The following is a 23,347-nucleotide window of genomic DNA, read 5'->3' as shown; positions in this document are numbered from 1 at the left end:
CTTATCTAGACAATGTAGCACTGCTTTTTCTCAATAGAGAGAATAGTGCAAGTTACAATTAAATTTTTAAGGATTTAAAGTTATCTTTTGGGCCACTTTACCAAAACTGGACCTCAGGCCAAAAAACTCTTGCTTGCAACCTGATAGCATAAATACCAAATGCCCGAGGAGATTTTTGACTGTCAACCCCGAAAAAAGCGGCTTTATGACCACCCAATCAACATTCAGAATCACAATCCACGTACCAATTCGATCTAGAATGGCTACCCCTTGAACCCTGCTCCTTATATTCTTAATGTTAGTCTATATAGCAAATTCTTTGTCATTGACCCCCTGTTTCCCTAAAATCCCCCTCAACCGCCAGATCAACATCCAGATCCATGATCTAGGGAAAAAGTGATCTACAATAAATAGGTAGTATGAATTCTCTCACTTGGTGGCTATGCTCTATCTCCAACCTCTAGTCTACGAATCCTGTCTCTAGATCCGAGCCAGGTTTAAAAAAGTTGATATCATTAGCTGTAATTCAAGATACAGGGCTGTAAAAGTGAAGATTTGTTCAAAATTCTTGCCATTTTCAATTGAAATAACAACGTTTGAAATGTGAATAAAAATCTGACCAAAAAAATAACTTTTCTAAAGTTTGAAAGCCTTTCGAACTAGATTGTTTTAGCAATGTACCAGTCTATTCTAAAAGCTATTTTATCATCAAATCATTGTAGTGTGGTCTGCATTTTTAGCTTTATGAATGAAGCCAAAATAACTTGAACCTTTTAATGGCCATATCTTACCCATTTATTAATATAACTAGCTTTCTTTCCTTTTTTTGAGGTATTTCAAAGGTATATATGGTCAAAAGCCAAAATTTCCAAAAATATTTTTTTAAGACTTCACACTTCAAATTTGCCCGACTATGGGCTGGGTGTCTCCAAGATAAATACAAAAATTGTGCCTCCATATTGCAACTGGTATTTTCCACAAACATTTGTGGAGCTGTATAAATGTATCCAGTTGAGCTAACACTGTGAAATTGAAAGCATTACAACCTTCAACCTTTATGCACGAAAAGCACAGCAATGGACATGCATTAAACTTTATGCACAAGCACGAAAATCTTGGCTTTTGGATACATTCGTGGCTTAACCTAGATGATACATTCTTTCTCTTAAAATGGGAAGTCGCAGTGGTCTAGAAAAATTAGCTCACCTCACCCCATAGAGATGGCTTACCCCAGTCAATGTACCATTAAATGATTAAAAGTGAACATCACTAACATCTGTGTCCACCGATTAAGCATTGTTTGTTTTAATGCACTTAGTCTATTAGCTCGGTCTGAAATAAATAGCCGTGAGTCCTCATGTTGTGTCACTTATCAAGAGTGGCTTAAAATGGCTGTTTTTTGCTTTGTGTTATTCTCCTTCACTCTCCTGCTGCCAGCAGCCAAAGGACTCTGCATACATGGTGTCTGCAAAGAGACGAAGCTACCTGGGAAACCCACATTTGTATCAGGTACACTTTACTCCCACTTCGAAATAACAAATTTTTTAAAGCTACCTCTAAATTGTAGGTTTTGTAGAACGATGGAACACGCCTATAGCTAAGACTTTGAAAATGGTTTTGAAAAAAGCAAACATTTTTCAACATATTGGCTAAAAGCTTTTTTGTCTGACACTCCTCGGAGCATAAAACGTCAGAATATGGGTCCGAAAAACACGATTATAAATATATACCCAGTTGTAGATCGAAAAAGGCCAACCAGAAGAACGCAAGCACAAGACCGGTATAGTTGACCAATCAGTGCCGCGTGCCTAAAGAAAAATTACCACTGGAGTCCAAAAGAGAAAACGAACTCCTTCTGTCTACACAATGGCAGCTTTTTCGTTTGTATGTAATGTAGATCGATTCCAAAACTGCTAGATTGAATGACGACCGGGCTCTGCCAATTATCCGAAACATGTCGTCATTATAGAGTTTGGGACAATCTGGGTTGTGTTGACCGATGGCAGAATCACTTGTTTTAGCAGTGTTTCTAGACCTACAAGATCGAGGAGGCTGTTCTCTTGGAGGAGACAGTTTTGTTTCTTATGTTGGAAGGCACATGTTGTTTTATCCTATCCCTCAATCTTAGTTGTAGCTGACCAATCAGTGCACGGTCTCGTGCTTGCGTTTTTCTGCTTGGCCTATTTCGATCCACAACTAGGTATATATTTTTCATCGTGTTCTTTCGGACCCTTATTCTGACGTTTTATGCTCTGAGGAGTGTCAGACGAAAAAGCTTTTAGCCAATATGTTGTAAAATGTTTGCTTTTTTCAAAGCCATTTTCAAGTTCTGGTTAAAAGGATAGTAAATTAATTGATTTCATCTCCATGATTTGGTAAAAGCAAATGATCCAGGCAAGACTTGTCAACGGTCAAATTAAACTTACACATGTGTAGCGTATACGCTAACATTACAATTCAATGTAGCCGAATTCATTCTAGCAGAATAAATCTTCATTTAAAAGTAACCACGTTATAGAAGTTAAAGCAAATACTTTTTTCACAGACAATGTACCACCAAAAGTGCTGTACTGTCCGTCTGATATTGAACGCATAGCGAGACAACACAGCGTGATGGTAATTTGGCAAGAGCCAGTGTTTGAAGATGACGTTGATGGAAAAGCTATAACAGTTATGCCAAACAGACCCAACGGATCAATGTTTCCAAAAGGAGTATTCGCGATAATTTACCATGCTTTGGATCGGTCTGGAAATCAAGCGACTTGCCGATTCACGATAACTATTCGTGGTAAGCTATTTTATGATGCGAATCAACAGATTATCTAAGTCAAATCTTGGTTACAATCATGTGATATATTTCACGAATGAGCCGGTGTCATATGCATAATTTTATCCGTGTAACGCATGATATTATCACATATTCTTAGCTTTATGTTAGCTAGTTGCTGTTTTCTAACTTACATAAATTTATTATTAAGGTTTTGTGACGATGGATCTTTTCACAAACCTTTATTAAAAGTTGTTAGGAAACGCACATCCGTTGAAACACATTTGTGTCCTGTCCAACGCATATGCGCTTCACGCCATTCACAGCTAGGCCCTGCATGTCCGCCATTACACTGTAATACTTGAAACGCATATGCGTCTCGGCCCATGCAGAAACGCATGCCCATGCAGAAACGCATAGTACACCGGCCAATCAAAACTTAGAAACTGTGACTAGGTAGTGGTGCACGTGGGATTCTGCTCGTCATATCAATAAAGTAAATATCAGATGATTCAACGCTCAAGAAAACAAAAAACTCGATCCGATTATTCAAAGTTCAAACTATAAATTGATTACTTAAATCGGGATAGTTACGAAGGGATAACAAACTTTCCAATAAGAATGCCATGTATATTAGGCAGTACAGATATCGGACTTGAATGCATTTATACTATTCTTATATTCATCATTTATTAATTCATTAAAAAGAATAAAAATATACTTTGTTGTTAATACTTTGGAAACCAAAAGAATGACGCCCCCCAACTCAAAGTTCGGGAAATCCAATTACAGTTTCAAAACGTAACAGTTTACTTGGAATATTTTCATTAGACCAAACTTGTGAATTCTATATTTTAGGAATTTTGATTAGGAATAAATGTGAAAATTTCAAACCTTATTCAAATTATGTAAATAAAGAAAAGGTCACAACAGCAGTCTGCTCGACGGACTCCAAGGAGTTCTTGCGGCGAAAAATGCGATTAAGATGTAGCAAATAAGAAACATCGCAATGCGACGAGAACGAACAACAATAAATACACGTAAATTGACGAAGGCTAATATTTCGCCATATGGGGCTTCATCAGAGCAAAAGCGAAATATTAGCCTTAATTAATTTACGTGTATTGCGGTGTTTCTTATTTACTACTCTTATTAAAATTTACAGTGTTGAGCGAACCCATCCACTAATCTTTTTTCTATTGTAAAGCCTTGTGTCCACTGGATCTTAAATTGCACCATTTTACCGTTTATTATTTTTTTGAAGGAGGTTAAGTTGAATTAAATCATTTTGAACAGGAAGGGTGAATTTCTGGATAAGAAACTTGAAACTTTACAATCAGTATTGAGCCCACAGTGTTGGAAAATAATACCATATATTGATCAGAAAAAAATGAAGTTGGAATTTTTAAAGAAACAACGAGTAGTTAATTCATAAAAAATTAAGCATCTTTCAGTACTAGAAATTCTCAACGCTTCATATAAAAACGAGTGTATGCTACGCTCTCCCTGTTGTTTGTAAACGTCCGTAACTCCTTATCGTAAATTGCTTTGATAAAGCTCCTGAGAAGCCAGAAAACATTGCAGAAGCTGCAGCAGAAGTATTTGATCGAAAAAGAGCGTTTCATCCTACGAATCATCTTTAATGTTCTTATGCTTAATGCTAATTATTATGAGTATAATGTTGGTAATTATAAAGAAACTAGAAATCCGGTATTAGGAATATTTCCAAATATCGATTCGGCAGGTACAGTAGATTTACAGATAGAAAGAAAAATTCCTAGAGCAAAGTTGGAATTTTCATCCTTCTACGACCCCCACCCTCCTCCACCCAAAAAAATTAGCCACTTATTTTCGTATATGGCCAAACACAAACTGTTATCAAAGACCATAAAGCAATGAGTTGATCAAAGCTTCTGGAACTCATTAAATGATTCAAGCAAGCATTTAATGCAAGAACTGCACCAATTCTGCCACGGACTCTAACTGTACCGAGTATCTTTAGACTAGATATCCTCAAATGCATTATCTTACCTGATAAAATTCAAATTTTCTTCAACAGCACCTGACAATGTCTGCAGGGTTAGCAGTACACCGAAAAATGGGGCTCTTGCTTGTAAACACGATAAAACTGGAGTAACTCTTTGCGGTGTAGCATGCCAGTCGGGATTTGGGTTTGCAAAAACCAACTCATTTAACAACGTTTACGATTTCTACATGTGCTACCCAGATGGATCTGTGTATGGCCTAAATGCTTTCAGATCTGGGTTGCCATTTGTAAAACTCAATCCAGGAAAAGCGCCGTGGCCAGACTGTACAAGTGAGTAGTATTTATCAATCATAACATTGCTACTAGCATATTCATGTTTAAGTTGCCTCGAACGACGAACCAAGAACATGGAAATAGAATAATGTACGACAAATTCATCTGCACTAAATACGTGAACTCATTTTGTTATGCATTATCAAACGACGATTCTAGAATAAATGAACATCCATACAGTTAGCAAATTCGTGGTTTAATCTTTAAACTCTATGGGACAATTTTGACACTTCAGGATGGCAGATAAAACCAAGAATACCTAGTGATCTAGTCAAATCAGAATCTATTGTGCAACATTTTTCTGGATTGTTAGGGAAACAAAACTGTTAGGGAGATAAACAAAAAAATCTTTTAATCAGTGAAGCAATCCCAATCTTGGAATCAAAGAGCATTTGCATGTAACATAAGAATTTACGCATACTTAACGGGTGCTCTTTGATTCAAAGACGTCTCCGCAACAAATAACAGATTTAGCCAATGCAATTTTTTCGCATATTTCAGTACGTAACTTAAGTTTCATTGAAGTTTGAAGAGATTGAAAAAGGACGAATTTACAAGGTGAGAATTAAAGCATGGCTTAGAGTCAGCCGGGGTGGAGATTTAGCGTGTGCCGAGAATTTGGCTTCGTTTCAAAGAAATTGCAACCCGGCGTGGGCTTTATCTATTTTGAGTTCAGCCCCAGTGCCCTTTAGTGCTCTGTCCTATGTCAAAGATAATTTCTTAACTTTCTTCGGTTAAAAAAAGGGACCATTTACATCCAGATTTTATTCCAGGATGAAATTTCGATGTAAGTTTGGCAAGGTAATTTGAACTCGCCCTGTATCGATTTGTTTCTGTAAGCGAGTGCCCCAAAAATAAAGGACTCTCTTAGAAAAGCGAGTTGAAACTAAGCGGAGAGGAAACTCTCTTGCATACAACGCTCATAACAATCGTTTGAAATTACATTCCAGACAATTATCAACCTGGTACTGCTACCAAACACTTCGCAACGATGTCAGGACCATGTTCTGACACCAAAACAACAGTTGCGCTGCAGACAAAGTTTTACAATGCAATCAACACAAATCCATTAGCAAGAACAGTTGCATGCTCAACATCAAGTTGCTTGCCTAGCAATATACTGGTCAAGTGCTAAAAGGTGAATAAAAGGTTTGAATTATAATTATGATCTTAGGCGCTCAAATGTGTCAGAATTAGTGATTACGAGGATGCATGTATTGAAACGAGGTCATATAGGCGGTAATCAATCTTTACATATCGTTACGCGATCAATCAAACTAAATCAAGAACTCATACATTCTGTCGAGTAGAAACTCAAAGACGATATCTAACCTTTACGTTATACTATACATAATGAATATTTCTCTTTTCCAGGGAAAGCGATCCATCATTCAAGGATATTCAATAAATTATCGTTGATAATTAGAGCATTTATTGTGGATTTAATTAATTAATGCTATAATACGATATCATTTGCAAAGATATAGCGAATGGATGGTTTATTTTTTATTTTTGGCTCTAAGACACTTAAACTGAAACTTCAATTGCCTTAAAATACAGAACAATGAAAATTTTTAAGTGGTTAAAAAAATGTTTGAAAGAGAAACTAAACAACAGTTACACAAATAGCAGCGTGCAAAAGTTACATATTTTTCTGAAAAAAAAATCAAAAAAGGGTTTATAGGATTATTAAAAAGCAATGCTTCTGTCTTGGTAGATGGAGCATGTTTGTTGTGTTCATAGTCGCAAAAGTTTATTTGCGATGAAACATAACTCATAAAAGAGTGAGGAATAAAACTGTTTCTTCCATAAACCGATAGAGCATGCACTCTTTCGAGAAAACTTTAAACCTTACTTGAAAACTGTAAAGATTCGCAAACTTGTAATGAATTTAAAAGTAAGAAAATCTCTCCGTATTGCAAAAAATTCGTAGAATGGTACATGATTAAAATGCTACAAAGTGACCTCAGAGTTTCATCCCTTTTTATACTCCCTAAGAAAATATTGCTATTTTGTTCTTAGAGAAATTTTAGGCTTAAAATGATATGAGGCTAAAAAATCAATTATTTTCAAATTTGATATAGAGTATTTAGAAAATTTTTGTGTATATCAGCTGAATTTTATGCTAAAAAATCTGATTGAAACAATAAACCCACCAATATGGTAATTTGCGTTCCAAGTAAAAGAGAGGCCATAGTAAAAAGGTCTTAATCATTCTTCAGACATTGTAATGATTTTTTCTAGTCCGTTTACTGTCAATTATACTGAGCCCAAGATACAAGAAAATACGACTTCGTTCGAGATGGGGAATAACATAAAGAAAACCTTTCCTGAGTTGTCAAATGTAAATTCATTTGGTGTTAGGTATTTAACGCCACAATATGTCATTCATGGAAAACAATGAATGAATGAATGAATGAATGAATGAATGAATGAATGAATGAATGAATGAATGAATGAATGAATGAATGAATGAATGAATGAATGAATGAATGTATAAATGAATGAATGAATGAATGAATGTATAAATGAATTAATGAATTAATGAATGAATTAATTAATTAATTAACTAAAGAAGGAATGAATAAATAAATGCATGAATAAGTGTATGAATGAATGAATTTATTATTGAGTGAATGAATAAATGAATGAATGAATGAATGAATGGATGAATGAATGAATGAATGAATGAATGAATGAATGAATGAATGAATGAATGAATGATACAAGATCAACTTTTTTGAAAAAAAGATTCACCACGCTCCACCTACTTTACAACTCTTGGATCAGACTTGGTCCATTCTCTAGATATAGATGCAAAGCTCCAGGGTTTAAAACACAGGGCCGTTACAATGGGGAGGGGGGGGGGCGTGTGAGGGAAGTGGACCTTGATTAAGAATTACTATATCAATGAAGAAGTAGTAAAATATTTATTAAAAAGTAGTGTTAAATAAATTAAAAGGAGGTACCACATAAATTAAGAAGTAGTGCCATATGAATTAGGTGGTAGTACCTGTAGCAGCCAAAAAAATTAAAGAAACGACTTTCCTCGACACAAAACCATTCTTTCTCGTTGCTGCAAATAAGCTAGGTTTCAAATTACAAAAAAATTGAAATAAACTTAACAAACAAGAATGGCAAAATAAAACAAAGAATCCAACTAGGGTTTGATATAATCACAAAACAAAAATGAGTAACGTACTGAAATAAGTTGTGTCTATTAATTCAGCGTCTTCAAAAGCATAAACTTTCAAAAATCAGAAAACAGAAAACAAACCCGTACATCATGCTTGGTCACAAAATTGAATTACATTACAAAGACCTCATTCAAAACGAAAATAATAGTACACAGGGAATATGCAATTAAAGAAAAACAATGATGCAGGACAAACAAGTTATATATTTGACCGGGTAAACACGATGATGGATGGCTCAGTTGCTAGAGGTGCTGATTACAGACCCAACGGTCCGTGGTTCGAGTTCCTGGCATGACCAAACTTTCACCTAGAGTGAGGAGAGTCGCCAGCTCTCTATAATTCTAGGCATAGGAATCACGAGGTGTGGTCAGATCAAACGGAAGGACTAGGACACTGCTCGATAAGCATAAGCTTCTCAGTGTCCTAAAAATTATCTTCGGATGCTAGGTAGAAACAGAATAAAATAAAAGAAAATAAAACAAAATAACACACAATGATAAGCGTTAAAAATATAAACGTCACTTTCGACTCTTTCGGTATCATATTGATTCAAAAGTAGCACCATGATAATTAAGATGTAGTATAATATTATACCAGAAGTAGCACCATATTAATTAAAAGAGAAGTACCAAATAAATCAAGAAGTACCACCATATTAATTCAGATGTAGTACCAAATTAATAAAGAAAAAGTACCATATTAATTAAGAAAAAGTACCATATTAGTTAAGAATTAGCGCTATATTAATTCAAAAGTAGCACCATATTAATTAAGAAGTTGCACCATATAAAATAAGATGCAGTACCATATCAATTAAGAAGAAGTATCGTATTAATCAAAAAGTAGCACCATATTAATCAAGAAATATTGCCATATTAATTCAGAAGTAGAGCCATATTAATTAAGAAGTAGCACCATAAAAAATTAGATGCAGTACCATACCAATTAAGAAGAAGTATCGTATTAATCAAAAAGTAGCACCATATTAATCAAGAAATATTGCCATATTAATTCAAAAGTAGAGCCATATTAATTAAGAAGTAGCACCATAAAAAATTAGATGCAGTACCATACCAATTAAGAAGAAGTATCGTATTAATCAAAAAGTAGCACCATATTAATCAAGAAATATTGCCATATTAATTCAAAAGTAGAGCCATATTAATTAAGAAGTAGCACCATAAAAAATTAGATGCAGTACCATACCAATTAAGAAGAAGTATCGTATTAATCAAAAAGTAGCACCATATTAATCAAGAAATATTGCCATATTAATTCAAAAGTAGCACCATATCAATCCAGAAATAGCCCCATATTAATTAAGAAGCAGCACCATATAAATGCCTTGCTGCCTTGCATTTACAATACTTATGAAAGTAGTTGAGTGCACTTTCATGAGATATGTTTTGTCTTCGTGCACTAACGAATTTTATCAAGTTGGGAAGATGCTGCAGATCGTTAAAATTGGAATATTGGTCTAACGAATATTGGAATAACTCCACGAAGAGAATAGTCGAGCAATAGTTAAATGCGGTTATGAAGTGACAGAGGTAATGAATGTCGTTTAATTTTCTACGATCGGCAGCTACTTGCGTGAAAAAATAGTTATACATTATGAATAAAAAGAAAAAACAACTCAAATATCAATTAGCCTTCTGTTTACGCACCTTGGCATGTTTACGTTGCATTAGCCGTTCATTACACAGCTTATAACACAAGTGACACCATAAAAACATAATGAAGTGATTGTTAGTGGGAGGAAAAATGGCTACAATTTACCTTCTGCTTCTTCTTGCATGTGCATATCCATTTGCAGACGGTTTCTGCATTCATATTGTGTGTGTTGAGACATTCAAGCCATGGGCTCCACAGATTGCGCACGACAAATGTGGAGTTCAAATAGCAAAGTCGGTCACTACAGTTCACACATACACCAAGCCACATTCTTGTCCGGCCAACGTTTACTGTAAAGGAAAGCACAAAGCACGATTTGCATGTGAGTTCCATTTCCACTTCCACTTGTTCACTTAAAGTTTGGGACGCTACCACATATTACTCTCATTTGTAGCAGCAAATATCATTAAATGCTGAATAGGTCACCAAGCAGGGATCATTGGTCAATTTTGATGAAACCCTGTGTTAACACGTTAAATATCCGCTCTTTATTACTAGCAAGCGAACAAATTTCTTAATTAGTAGGCTGGTTAGATTGTCTCAGTGTAACTGCTCAATTGTGAGTAAAACAGCGGAAAATAATTAAGCTTTACATGTTTTAAGATTACTAGAGGTAGGAATTAATACAAATAGATTTTCTAGTTAGCTGTTTCTCTCGGTGAGCAAAATTGTCTTTGCCTTGTCCAAAAATCTACAACATAGGAAACCTCTAATCTAGCCTTGTTCTTGTTTTGTTGAAAACTGAATACTTATGAGATCATCTAGATAACCAAGAATGCAGGCTGGAAAATTTCAAAAATTTGGGTCTGTTTAAAAAGAGGGAGGTTAACCCTAGAAATAATGTTATCCTAACACCCGAGTCAGCGATAACTGGCATCTACAAGCAGAATTTTACAGCTTGGGTAGCCCGACAGTCGGGTAAATTTTTCAGATTGTCACATAGACTGTAAATTGCATTGTAAAGTTGACGTTCGCAGCAGTGTTAGCTCTGCTAGGTCGTTTACAATGGGAAAAACTGATCGGGGGGGGGGGCTACTTCTGACCTGGGTTGCCCTAAAGGTAGAGTAAACCTGGCGTGCTTGTAAATGCAGTTATCAAAATTTGAAGAAATGTACTGTAACTCAGCCCTACTGCAATAAACCTTACACTTGGGTACTCTTGCAGTAGGTCTGTTTATCCACCTCATAAAAATCCCCGATAGGCTGTGGCTTGACGTGTTGACTTTGACTTTCATCTAAACAGGCAGTTGCAAGGAGCTACAGGATTGCCAATGGGCGTCTTGGGAAGCCTGGACCGGAGCCTTGCGTGACAGGGCATGTGTACAGCAGAGACGAACAAGAAGGGCAACTCCAGTTACCATATACAAAGAATTTGTAGGTGGCTGTGGCAACGTTCCGAGCACTTGCCCTAGAAATCAAGACAGTGAAGATAGAACAATATGTAAGTTTGATGCTAAAAAACAAGAACTTATAACTTACCTATAAATATAAATTTTCTGAATCTGGTTTTGTAGGCTCGTTGACGAATTTCATGTAATCTTTCCGTAAAGCCCATTCTAGGTCCATCTAATGTTTCGCTGATGTAGGGTCTCAATGGAAATGGAATTTTGATAACAAACCAAAGAAGTGAATTTTCCTAAAATAATTTTAATTGAAAAACTAATGGTTTAATAAACGATTTCTTTTCGGTACCATCAAATGCAGTGATATGTGATTTGCGTCCAGGCAGGTGCAGAAAGGCTGAAAGATGTGAGCTTCACCCGTGGACAGCTTGGGCAGGACATGTCCCAGATGGCCGCTGTGAAAGACAAACTTGCACACAACCAGTTACTCCGCATTACAAATACGAGGAAAAACCTGATAACTGCAGTAGTGTTAATCCAGACTGTCCTCAACCACGAAACAGGGAACGGATATCATGCAAGTTGGCTTTTTTAGGAGTATCGTTTTCACTATTATGGACACTTTATCATTTGTCACTATAATAAAATGTAGCATATCTTGCAATAAAGCTTGCAACTATGTCCTAAGGCACACATTTGCTTATTTCCATATGTTCTTGACACAAATAATCAGAGAAATACTGCCTTAATTTCGGGCAAAATCACTAATGGATCGTCTATGTAGTAACGCGATTTGATAGCATTAAAATATTTTATGGTCTTTTTCTTAACTTCCATTATTGTAAATACATTTCAGAATTACGTTCTCCCTTTTCCAGTGAAGTTAAAAATATTTATCTTAAAATAAGAACAATTTCACAGAACTGCAAATAAAATAGTCTATCATTCCCTTAGGCCGTTGCCCGACCAAGGATTGTGTTAAACGGGAATGGACTCAATGGTCATTGATAAAAGATAACGGAGCCCCCTGTCCGAAAGAAGAGAGAAAGCGGACATACTCGTTTACATTGCGATACCTCGAAGCATTGGACAACTGTAACAACATTGGGGTGAGAAGTTGCCCACCAACTGAAGGCGTTGAGAGGCAGATGGGTAGGTTAGATTTGTTTCAGGTATTTCTTTCTACTTTCAGCTTCAACTTTCAATCTTTAGAGATAACCATTTGAAATAATCGGATTGAAGGAATATCTAGATGATTATTTGATCGAAGACTTAACATCAAATGAAATGAAATGATACTCGCATTGCGTCAACTTAAAGGCACAATTTCCCGTCAGTCAACCGTGCAGAGTTAACAATAGGATACCTAACAAAAAGTCTACTGTGTGGTCCAACCAATGGGATATTTAAACAGCCAGCGAAATGCGTCAGGACATAGGGCCTTAACAAGCATTTTCGGATGCATGGCATTTGCGAAAACAACCAGAATCCGTAGAAACATAAACAAATTTCGAAAACACAGAGTAAAAATGTGTCAAAATTTCATGTTTTCTTTTGTCTAAAAATAGCCCTTTCTGATAACCATAGACATCAAGTGTCCACGACTAACGGCTCCGCAAAATGGAAAACTTCTTGACGATGCGTGCAATGGTGACAGGAGCTCATGCAATGCACCATGCAGTTTTGACTGCCTCTCAGGCTTCAGACTTGTTGGTAAACCATTTGTCAGATGTGGAAAGGATGGGAGATGGAGTGACAATACACCTGTTTGTATAGGTGAGTAAAGTAGAGTTGGGGCATTAGACAAAGTATCTAAATACGAAATTTTCCAACAAGAGGTTTTGAAGGCACCAGGACGGTTTAAGGTCAGCATTTTCACCCACAAATATAGTCGTTTGCAGAAAAGCAATTTTGATATATTGTCAGAGAGGGAATTTTTCAGCAGAATCAGAAAAGAAAACAGAGGCATCGCCCGATGCCGCATTCCATGAGAAGTGCTAGAAAATAAGCATATGGCCGTCATATGGGACGTAGGGAGAAGGCAATGAGGGGTCATATTCTAATCATTACACCCTTTAAAAGATTCTAACAAAATTAATACCTTTAGCCCACAATTTCATGGTTGGAGATGCTGTAAAAAGCTGTAAACCTCTCAAAGCACCGCTAGCAGACGTAATCTATTACCGATTGCAAAGCTGACAGTTGAATCAACAAGGCTCTTTTCATCTTAACCAACCTTTAAACATTCTAATGATTTACCAATAGACCTGTTTATATAAGCTGGATACAATGATAACAACTATAGAAACAGATTTTAACAATTATTTTTGAATTGCTGCGTTAAGAAATAAACCTAAGTGGACCCTCCTGCTGGATTCAAATATGACCATGACACACTAGAGGTCACGTGGGCAACTATAATTCTCCACAGAGTTCTAGATAATTCACATCTCTACTGAAAGCAAATCTTCCGTTTTTGCGGTTCTCTCGCCTAAATATAAGGGCCTTACTTGCATCATGCTTGATCATCTAATGTGATGGACAACAAAAAACTGGCCTCGAGTCGATTGCAGACAGTTATAACAAACTTGAATACGTACAGGCTTTTACTGTTGACAACAATAAAACTTCAATTAAATCAAAATTTCCCTGTCTGATAATAATAACCTAGATCATCACACGATCATGGCAAATAGGGGGGAGGGGGCACGGGTAAGGGCAGGGCCAGGGCCTCAAGGTCAAAGAGGTCTTATAAAGTAATGAATTTGATTTTAAGAATTAAATTACTAAGACGTACCAATTAACGTCTAAAATTATTAAATCCTTTGAATTTTAAGCTTATCTGAAGGGCGTACACACAAAATTTCCTGCTTGCGTCGATCACAAGGAGTCATCTCTCTCAATTTGTTCCCAGGGTCTTTAAAACCTCTCGGCGGCCTTACATATTGTTAAAGTGTTTTTCTACAAACCAAAAAGGCAGTTATCAAGATGTTGTAAAGGCGTTTCCGAATAATCTTGAAATGAAAACTTAAGATTTTCCCTTGAAAATTTGCATACTAAGCATTTGTCAAATGGGGTTCCCTGCTACAGTCTTTATAAAACCATAATAAAACCATTTTTTATCCTAGATGCAATTGATCCAACTATCACCTGCGCGAATACGACGTACGCTCCAAATGATCCTAACACGAACTACGCATCTATTCCCCTGACGATGGCAAGCGCGACTGACAATTTTGTCGTGTCTTCAGTACAGGCAAATGAATCAAGTCCAATAAGGGTCTTTGTAGGCAGACCTTTGAAAGTGATGTATACTGCTAGAGATGCTGCTGGTAACACCGCAACATGCACAACAACTTACATAGCAGAAGGTTTGCTTCTTTGAAAATTTTCCTTATTCTTAGGCAATCACAGTTGAAATCTATTTCTTTTATCAGTTTCTTATTTTCTACAAACCTAAAAGTTATACCTTTGCTTCCAGACAAAGAGCCACCGAAAGTAGTAGAGTGTCCACAAGATATTGAACGCACTGTGGCAAATGGGAAGGTACAGGTGATATGGAAAGAGCCAGAATTTGATGACAACGTCGAAGGGAGACATGTTGATCGTACGCCTACATATCCTAATGGATTCAAGTTTGGGAAAGGACGATACAAAGTGATTTACACAGCAGAAGATAAGGCTGGCAACAAGGCAATTTGCGAATTCAAAATAATAGTCAAAAGTAGGTTATTAACTGCTAAAATAATCGATCTTTTTATGCAACGGATACAGGATTCCTATAACTAATAATTCAAGACGAAGCTTCAAGCATTTTGGCAGAGAGTAGCAACAGACCAAAACATTCCCTGGGACCTAAGTAACAGGCTAATAGCCCTTCATCTCCGTATTGTGTTCTTTTCCAGCATCTTGGTATGGAGGAAAAGTGCATAAAAAGACAAATTACGACAAGAAGAGAAGAGACAATAAAAGGGATCTCGTTTTAATCAAGAGCCTTTACAATGTAAAGTCGATACTGGCCGAAAACAAAATACTTCTTACTACATTTAATGTTTATAGTGCCAATAGGTTAGAGCTGTGAAGCCAAGCCATTAACAAAAAAGGCCCTCAGAAATATACTTCTAATTGAAAAAACCGAAAAACTCTGTAGCAACTTTAACATCATATTTGAAAGGTTTGAAAGTAGATTGAGATACCTTCAATTAGTGACAGTTATTTTTTGTTAATAGATCCCGATAACCTTTGCGAAGTCTACAATGCACCGAAGAATGGGTCTATGGTTTGCAATAACAGAGTTACTGGTCATAAGCGCGATTACGTTTGCGCTGTAGCTTGCAGTGAAGGCTTTGGATACGCAAAGACTAGCGCAAATACAAAATTGTTTGACTTCTACATGTGCTCAGGAAGTGGAATATGGCTTGGCACCAATCAAGCACCACCACCAACCGCCATTGCACGTGGGACTAGACCATGGCAAGACTGTTCCAGTGAGTAATTTGGACATAAAAAGTAAATAATCCTTAAATACCTAACTCATTTGGCACACTCGATTAATGGTGCATGTGAGTGATACTTGTTCGCAAAATTTGTTTCCTCTGATATAAACAGGAATAAAAAGGATTTAGCTAGTTAGAAAGCGAAAACCAGTCCTTATATAGCAGTTATTAATACCTGAAAGAGGCGGCATTAAGGGGGTCAAGGGGGCTAAGGGGGTTAAGCTTCAAAGATCTCAGTCGGCAGCCACTTTCTCTCGGCTTTCCAGACAACGTTGGGATTTCTAGATTTCTAATAATCTAATAATAATCTTTCCAAAAATGTTTAACGATTTCATGTATAGTTGGACTCGGTCTGACAGTAATAATCATGCCAAAGTAATTGGTAATAAGGATCAAGAAGAACTTAAAAAGCACGCATTAAAAAGTAACAAGTCGTAGACAAATTCGTCTAGAACTTCCATCATTAAATTGTTGTAACCTCTAATCTTCTCCTTGTACGATACTGATGATATGACAGTCTCAAAAACATCAGCTGATAAACATGAATTTTTTCGGACCGATTCCATTTTACAATAGCACGATTTTTAAATACATTTGGTTTGTTCAAGTTGCACAGTAATTCTATTGTCATGCCAACGCATTTTGACTAGACACTGATCTAACACAGACTGATGCTTCTTTTGTATGAGGCCTTTGAAACTGACCTAATTCATTATTTGAAATTGTGTTTCCCACTATCTATAGTAACATAATTTTCTAAAATCACTCTCAAGAATCTTGAGGAAATTCATTTGCTGTGCTATCACCTGCATACATATTTGTATTTGCTAAATACTTGCAGTGTCATGCAGGTAAAGAACTTGCAGATTAAACAGGTTTGGTCCAAAAAGTGAGCCTTGAGGGACCCCTACAACTAGCATCACAAAGTAGCTTGTTCAGCTCAGAACTGGTTACATTCCTCATGAAAGCAAATAACTTGCAGCTTCTTTTTGAAAATTATACAACACTGCTTGCTAAGGTTTTTGTGGTATCTATTCATACTATCTTTATAGTTGATATCTTTGCTATACATTCCTTCCAAGTCTCTCTAAGGCAAAGAAAAATGATCCCAAAATCCCACTCCCTGTTGACAAATAAAGGATAGCTAACAACGGCCCTGGCAGCCTCCTGTCTACTTGGTGTTGTAAATCTTTAAAATTCAGATTCTTAATTTGCCTTGGTTCCCCTAGCCAACTGATTCTGTGCAGTTATCATCGTTGTCCCATGTAATGTGGCAGATAAGAATTTGAAATTATTAATTCACTATTTAAACATTCTATTCAGAAAATTATCCAGCTGATGCAGTCACCAAACATTTCAAAATAATGGCTGGCCCATGCAACAAGAACAAGACAAAAGAAGAACTAAGAAGAGAGTTTCAAAATAAGATGAAGAGTAACATGATGATCAAGGCCTTATTCTGCATGACATCAAGATGTGAAATTGATGACATTTCGGTAACATGTTCCTCTTCAAAGAAGAGATCAGTTGCAACAATGGTCATCAGTTTTGACATGGTTGTTATTCCTGACCTAGCACCACCTACTCCTGCACCACAGGGAAGAACATTTATGAGTACAGATGACTTGAAAAAGGTGGAAGAGATGATAAGAAAGCAGATTGAGGCAGAAATACAGCGTCTAACACAATATTTACAACGACTGCAGCAACAGGTAATGATATCATACTTATAGTATCACTTTTGGCTTTTGACCAGTAACCCCAGACATTGCAAGCCATAGATCCATACGAGAAACAAAAATTAATCAAGTACACAATTATTCAAGAGCTCCAAATAAACTTCAGTTAGATTGATTAGGTTTAATATCTATTTTGGGAAATAGGCAAAAAGAGAGGAACATACTAGGTAATATTCTTCACTTTGGACTCAAAAGGGCCTATCCTAGGGTTTCCAAACTGTGCAAAACCAAATGAAAGGCTATAATCAACCTGTGCAGAGCTAATTCGCATCAAAAGACATAAGATGCATTTTAAGAGAAGCTGCAATTTTCATAAAAACCTTTTCCAAGTCTGTAGGCCATGCATAGAGGAATGAAGACTATTGGATTCTTTGAACAATGATAAACATATTCCTTATCTTACACTTTTAGTCGTTGTCTGATTACTTTTATGGCTTTAAGTTGATATTGCACCAAGTTTAAAGCATAGAATGCTTCAATTTAGACAAACAATTAGAAAACAAAATGACATCCTGAGGTACCTTGTCTGAATTTGTAGAGTATCAAGCAACATGATGGCCTCTAAAAGGAAAATTTCTGTTTTGCTGAAGCAAAGTGATCTCAGAATGTCATGATGCAAAGATAGATTTATTTCAAATCTGAAGTTTTAAACAACTGTTTTCCCAAATTTTCTAGATAAAGATCATTCTGGCTCACATACTGAGAATCAATGAGCATCTTATGCAAATAACTTCAAATCCAGTTTATGTTGGATGTCCAAAGGGCTCAACAATGTCAATGGTTGGACAACCACCAAAGAAGCTTTGCAGTAAATATGATATTTTGTCTTTCCTTTTCATTCATGGCTATGACTAGTGCCCAGGGAGGTGGACACTCAATTTTCCAACACCCAATTGGTCAGTCCCAAATTTTTAGGTCTAAATTTTGTGATAAACGATAGTTCTAGGTTTAGTTATTTTATAAAAAAAGATCTGGTACTGGGTTTAAAATATTTGATATTTTTGAATCATCTCAAAATTCTATTAAACTTTGTCATAACAATTAATCCATAAGATTGTTTGGTTACTGCGCAAACTGAAAACGGTTTGTTAAATTCTTTTTTCAAAAAGCTGGTATTTTTGGTTTTTTTTAAATTTTGCCGGAACTAACGTGAAATCAAGCCCTCGTGTAATGTAATATATTTTGCATTGGGGTTCCTGGCAGCAACCTTGCTGGGATATTTTTCGCATAAATCATAACAATCTTAACCTTTCATGACATTGTTATAAAATGAAAAATGAAGGGAATAGCTTTAAAACATCTTCAAAACCCTTGTCATACTCTTCTTCTAAAATAGTTTGTTATTATTGTTATTATAAGGGTAATTTTATCAGCATATAATATAGTATCAAATAAAAATTTACATGCTGCTACCTTAGACCATTAGTATTAAAAAACATCAAAGGGAATGCAATTTAAATATCTTACTCACGTTTCATTCACAATCCTTTTTACAGCAAGATGCCCGGTCGGCACAACATTCAACGAAAGAACAAAAATCTGCGATAGCTGCCCACGTGGGTCATTCCAAGACGACGAAGGTAAACTCTACTGCAAAGCATGCCCCGCAGGGACAACGACACTTGGCACGTCAGCCACTGATATGAGTGATTGCAAAGGTAAACTGATTCTCCTCTAGAAATAAGCAGGTTGGAAAGTATGTTGTTACTCAGCCTCGGCTCGCATAATTGTGTCTCAATTTTCAGCAGTTGCTGGGACTCGTAGAACTGACATTTGTCGTGTTTCAAAAAGCGTGGTTTCACAAGAGCGGGTGATGTTGCCAAAACCCATATCAAATTTGAAAAAAATTTAAAAATATATGTAGGCCAGGCTTAAAACAACTTTCTTAACGATTGAAGAAATTTACACCGCTTTCTAAATATGAGGGTGACTCAGGTGGACTTCAGATCAACGGGTCTGTGATTGAGTCCCTGGTACAATTACTAAACTTTTGCTTTGATTATGGGGAGTCGCTAGCTCTCTGTACTTCAAGGCATAGGGACCACGATGCTGCGTCACATCGAGAGGAAGGACGAGAACACTGCAGGATAAGAAATCTTCACGCTTTCTTAAAACCTACTTTGGGACACAAAAGCCTTTGAACGACAAGGCCAAATTTTGTTGAGTCCAAGTCTAATAATATAAAAATCATGTATGTTTCATACTGCAATTTGAACAATTTGCTTGTATTTGTTTGCTAGCTGAATGTAGACCAGGCACGTATTCGAGAGGTGGGCATGGCCTCGCTACGTGTCTGGTTTGTCCTAAAGGGCATTATCAACCAAACCAGAGGCAGTCAATTTGCATCAAGTGCCCCAACGGGAAGACAACAGCGAGCTATGGATCGACAAATATCAGCGACTGCAAATGAGGTAACCGTGTCTTTTTTCACTATACAGCCCCCCCCCCCTCCAAAGCACCAGAAATAACTGTTTAACGACAAACGCCTGTACTTTTTCGTATTCAAATATTTTTCATTTAATACTAAACGGTAAGAGTAGTTAAGCAAAAGGGGAGAGTAATTTGACAGTTTTATTAAAAATTTTAGATCTAAACTATGGAAAAACTTCTGACAATCTTGAGCGATTAAAAACATCAACCTTGTTTATTGTCCACAGACTCCTTGGGTATTACCGCTTTTTTGTGCATCTGACAATTCAACATACTAAAAACACGAGGAAGAAAAAAATTTTGCTCATCTATCAATTCTTAACTTATCTATCCATCAGTTCTTTTAAGCAAATCTATCAATTTTTAGTTATTTTGTTCTAACTCTATATTAAATATAATTTTTTTGCAGAGAACAAGGAAAGTTACAAGGAAAAGCAAATGACCTTTATTTGGTATTAAACTTAGCAGTTGTTACCTGTAACCACTGAATGAAATGCTTTATTCAAGTTTAACTTTTATTCCAGACTTCCCTTCGATTAAGAGAACAGTCCTTCATAAAAAAGGCTTCATAATTGATTATCGAGTGTATTGTACCTCCAGAAGAACTCCTTTGTTTGAGGCAAATCATACACGAAAAAAAAGAGTGCCAAAGTGACGTCATCAAATTAATGTCTCAGTCAATTTGCAATAGATTCAACAGATTTTGCAGATTTAGAGTGATTTCGTTATGTTTTCTCAGGTTATGGAGTAAGAATTCTAAAATAATAAAAAATACTGTTTGATTAAGCCATTTTGCCTCTCTATGATCTTTACTTGAAGAAAATTTCGGGACAAAGTTGTTTGTCCCTTGATTTGTGCTTAGAAGTGTTCATGAAAAAATGTTGATCAATTGACAAGAAAAAGGATGGATACAAATAAAACAGCAATTTATTAAATTTGAATCTATTTGGTATCAAAAAAGATGCCTGGAGATCGTGCTCTTAATGAATAACACGACTATTAATGCTATCTAAATCTACAAAGTACCCCCATTTGTGCGAGAAATTGTGTTTAACAAAATTAATTTACGACGAAAACTCAGCAACAACGTATTCTGAAAAAAGAAGATGAACAGAAAAGGCCAGCCTTACGAACAAGATCTATTACAATTAAGAGTGGGCGGTTATTGCATCACCGAACTTTTAAATATAACTTTGTTAACAATCATGTTCCCCCTTAGCCTGCGCTAAACGATCAATTTGGTACAGACCTTTTGGTCATGGTTTGGACAACTTCTACAGAATTGTTCCAAAAATCTCAAATTGGACTGCAATCAAATTCACGCGCTTTAGTAATAAAAATGCACTGAAAGAAACTTCTTTGAATTCCAACTGCAACGCAAGGAACTCGATTTTCGCTGGGTAATTGATTTAGAGAACATAAATTACATACATTGATTATCATAAATTATAATAATTATCTGCCTTTCATTCAGAATACGTCTGTTGCGTAAAGGCAAATGAACATATAGAAAAGAGTGCATTGTGTCTGTGAGGGTACTTACACAAAAGAACTACCAATTATAAGATTATTACTAGTAAGAGGGTTCTCTTGGATGGTGAATAAAGCCATTTGTCCTCGCGTGTGGTGCAGCGAGAAAACCTAGTTTTTGTTTCTGCTTGCGTTGCTCCACCATCTTGAAAGAAAATATGAAACAAATCAACAAAACGAAATATGACAGCTGTGCAAGACAGCCAGTGGCTAATACTCTGGCTCTAGAGAGAGTGGTTAATTGGTGGTCAGTTCGATGAAAAATGGCAGTTTAAATTTACCATGTTGGTAGATATACTGATCGCAATAGTGGCATTATAGTTACGATAATGACGGTTAATACGGTATGGAATAAAAATGTGAGATTTTAAGTGAAAGCCTAGCCTGTAGGATGCTAGTAATAAAAATAGATGTCATGGATATAAAACATCTTTTCAGTATTAGACAGAGCATTTCGTTTATTCTTTGTTTCCGCTCTCAAACAATTTGAGGAGAAGATTCAGAATGACAAACTAGTGGAGGCAGCAAGAGCTCAATTGATAAAGTAGCTTGATCAAATCAAGAGGATCAAGAATCTCTATTCATTCAAACTAGCGGGGAAATAGCGCATCGGGGTGGACTCGTGCTCAAAATTTCGCTTTGGATCCTTGTCGTAAACAGCATTTCTACAAGCCCAGGCTCTTGATCCTCTTGTCGTCATCACTTTTGAGCTCTGTTGAGATAACACTTACCTACCTGGTTAATAACACTGGCAAATTGGTGAACGCAAGGATTCCTTGCCACAGGGTCAGTGCCTGTTTATAACCGCGATGGTAATTAAATTTCAAAGGTAACAAGAAGCACCTACCTGATCCCGCAGCTCAGTAAGTTGTAGTGACAAGGTGTGCACCAATTCGCTGGTTGCTTCAAGTTGCAGCTGCAACGTTCGATATTCATTTTGCTCGTTTTCGGTGTCACCCACTGACAGCGACATACATCTCAAATATGGAAACCAATCGAGGTTTTTCTCCTATAAGTACAAAAGATTAACCGTTAGAAAATAAAATTTGAAAATTTTGAAATTTCGCAGACATTATAACACTGATCATTTACAAATGAAATGTCCCTGAATAAATTGTGTCGTATGCATTCCCATTCATAGATAATTCTTAGACAGGAAATGAAATTTAATTAATACAGTAAAATGAATGTAATACAAAATGTTGAAAACGCGACTGAATTTGACAGAATTCACATTAAAATCTTTGTCATTTGAAGAAAGCAAGAAGGTATGGCTAACGAAAAAAACGCAATACTGCAACGATATAATCAAACTAACTTTGATCATCTCTGAAACATAGCTCTCAGGCCCTGTGAATTCGGTTGGATCCTTGACTTTTGTTAATACAATGAAGTACAAATAATGCCACATATTGTGCTCTGAATTTACGTGGTCCTCAAATGTGACACTTTTATTGTCAAACGATGAACGGTCGAGGCCTGAAAAGAAAAGAAAACGCAATTATATTCAACGTACCACTAAAATGATGATCAGGATTGAAAACCAGTGGAAGAAAATATAATTGTGGCAATAATCAAATGGATTGAGCACAAGTGCAAGACAAACAGAACTCTGGTAATAATCGATGTTAAAGAGAATCGATGAGAAAGTGCAATATGTTATCAACAGAGATGCCATTAAAGTAAAAATTTGAAAATGGCACAAAATAGCGGAAACACATCATACTAAAGTACTTTTCGTTTGACACTCTTCTGAGTATAAAAGTCGGATAATAACTAAAAGTAAGCTGAAAATTTATATCCAGGTGTGGATCGAAAGTAACGTGAGAGGAAGAAAGACGCGTTTGATTGG

The 23,347-nt window shown here is 36.2% G+C and overlaps 3 protein-coding genes across 4 annotated transcripts in view; 2 read left to right on the top strand and 1 right to left on the bottom strand.

The window, feature by feature from the left end:
• Positions 1-1,349: 1,349 nt before the first annotated feature.
• LOC135686062 (sushi, von Willebrand factor type A, EGF and pentraxin domain-containing protein 1) lies at positions 1,350-6,578 on the top strand. The gene is made up of 5 exons (XM_065202213.2): positions 1,350-1,509; positions 2,546-2,788; positions 4,827-5,084; positions 6,038-6,225; positions 6,462-6,578. The coding sequence occupies exons 1-4, from the start codon at positions 1,389-1,391 to the stop codon at positions 6,220-6,222; spliced, it is 807 nt and encodes a 268-aa protein (XP_065058285.2). The 5' UTR covers positions 1,350-1,388; the 3' UTR covers positions 6,223-6,225; positions 6,462-6,578.
• Positions 6,579-10,014: 3,436 nt separating this feature from the next.
• On the top strand, positions 10,015-20,471 carry LOC135686055 (sushi, von Willebrand factor type A, EGF and pentraxin domain-containing protein 1). The gene is made up of 13 exons (XM_065202205.2): positions 10,015-10,280; positions 11,201-11,398; positions 11,683-11,877; positions 12,255-12,452; positions 12,888-13,076; positions 14,429-14,671; positions 14,782-15,024; positions 15,530-15,787; positions 17,120-17,508; positions 18,211-18,343; positions 19,032-19,193; positions 19,776-19,946; positions 20,375-20,471. The coding sequence occupies exons 1-12, from the start codon at positions 10,049-10,051 to the stop codon at positions 19,943-19,945; spliced, it is 2,610 nt and encodes an 869-aa protein (XP_065058277.2). The 5' UTR covers positions 10,015-10,048; the 3' UTR covers position 19,946; positions 20,375-20,471.
• Positions 20,472-20,891: 420 nt separating this feature from the next.
• The window catches only part of LOC135686051 (inositol 1,4,5-trisphosphate-gated calcium channel ITPR1), a 54,644-nt gene continuing 52,188 nt past the window's right edge, over positions 20,892-23,347 (bottom strand). For both annotated transcript variants that reach the window (XM_065202202.2, XM_065202201.2), the window contains 3 exons: positions 22,814-22,974; positions 22,343-22,504; positions 20,892-21,640 (listed from right to left, as the gene is read on the bottom strand). In XM_065202202.2, coding sequence (XP_065058274.2) covers positions 21,539-21,640; positions 22,343-22,504; positions 22,814-22,974 — 425 coding nt within the window. In that variant the 3' untranslated portion in view covers positions 20,892-21,538. The remainder of the gene's footprint in view (positions 21,641-22,342; positions 22,505-22,813; positions 22,975-23,347) is intronic.

Source organism: Rhopilema esculentum, chromosome 6 (genome assembly GCF_057945365.1).
Source record: "Rhopilema esculentum isolate cy_ngs chromosome 6, ASM5794536v1, whole genome shotgun sequence".
NCBI classification, from domain to species: domain Eukaryota; kingdom Metazoa; phylum Cnidaria; class Scyphozoa; order Rhizostomeae; family Rhizostomatidae; genus Rhopilema; species Rhopilema esculentum.
Note: the sequence above shows the minus strand (reverse complement) of the source record. Positions and strands in the feature narration are given on the sequence as shown.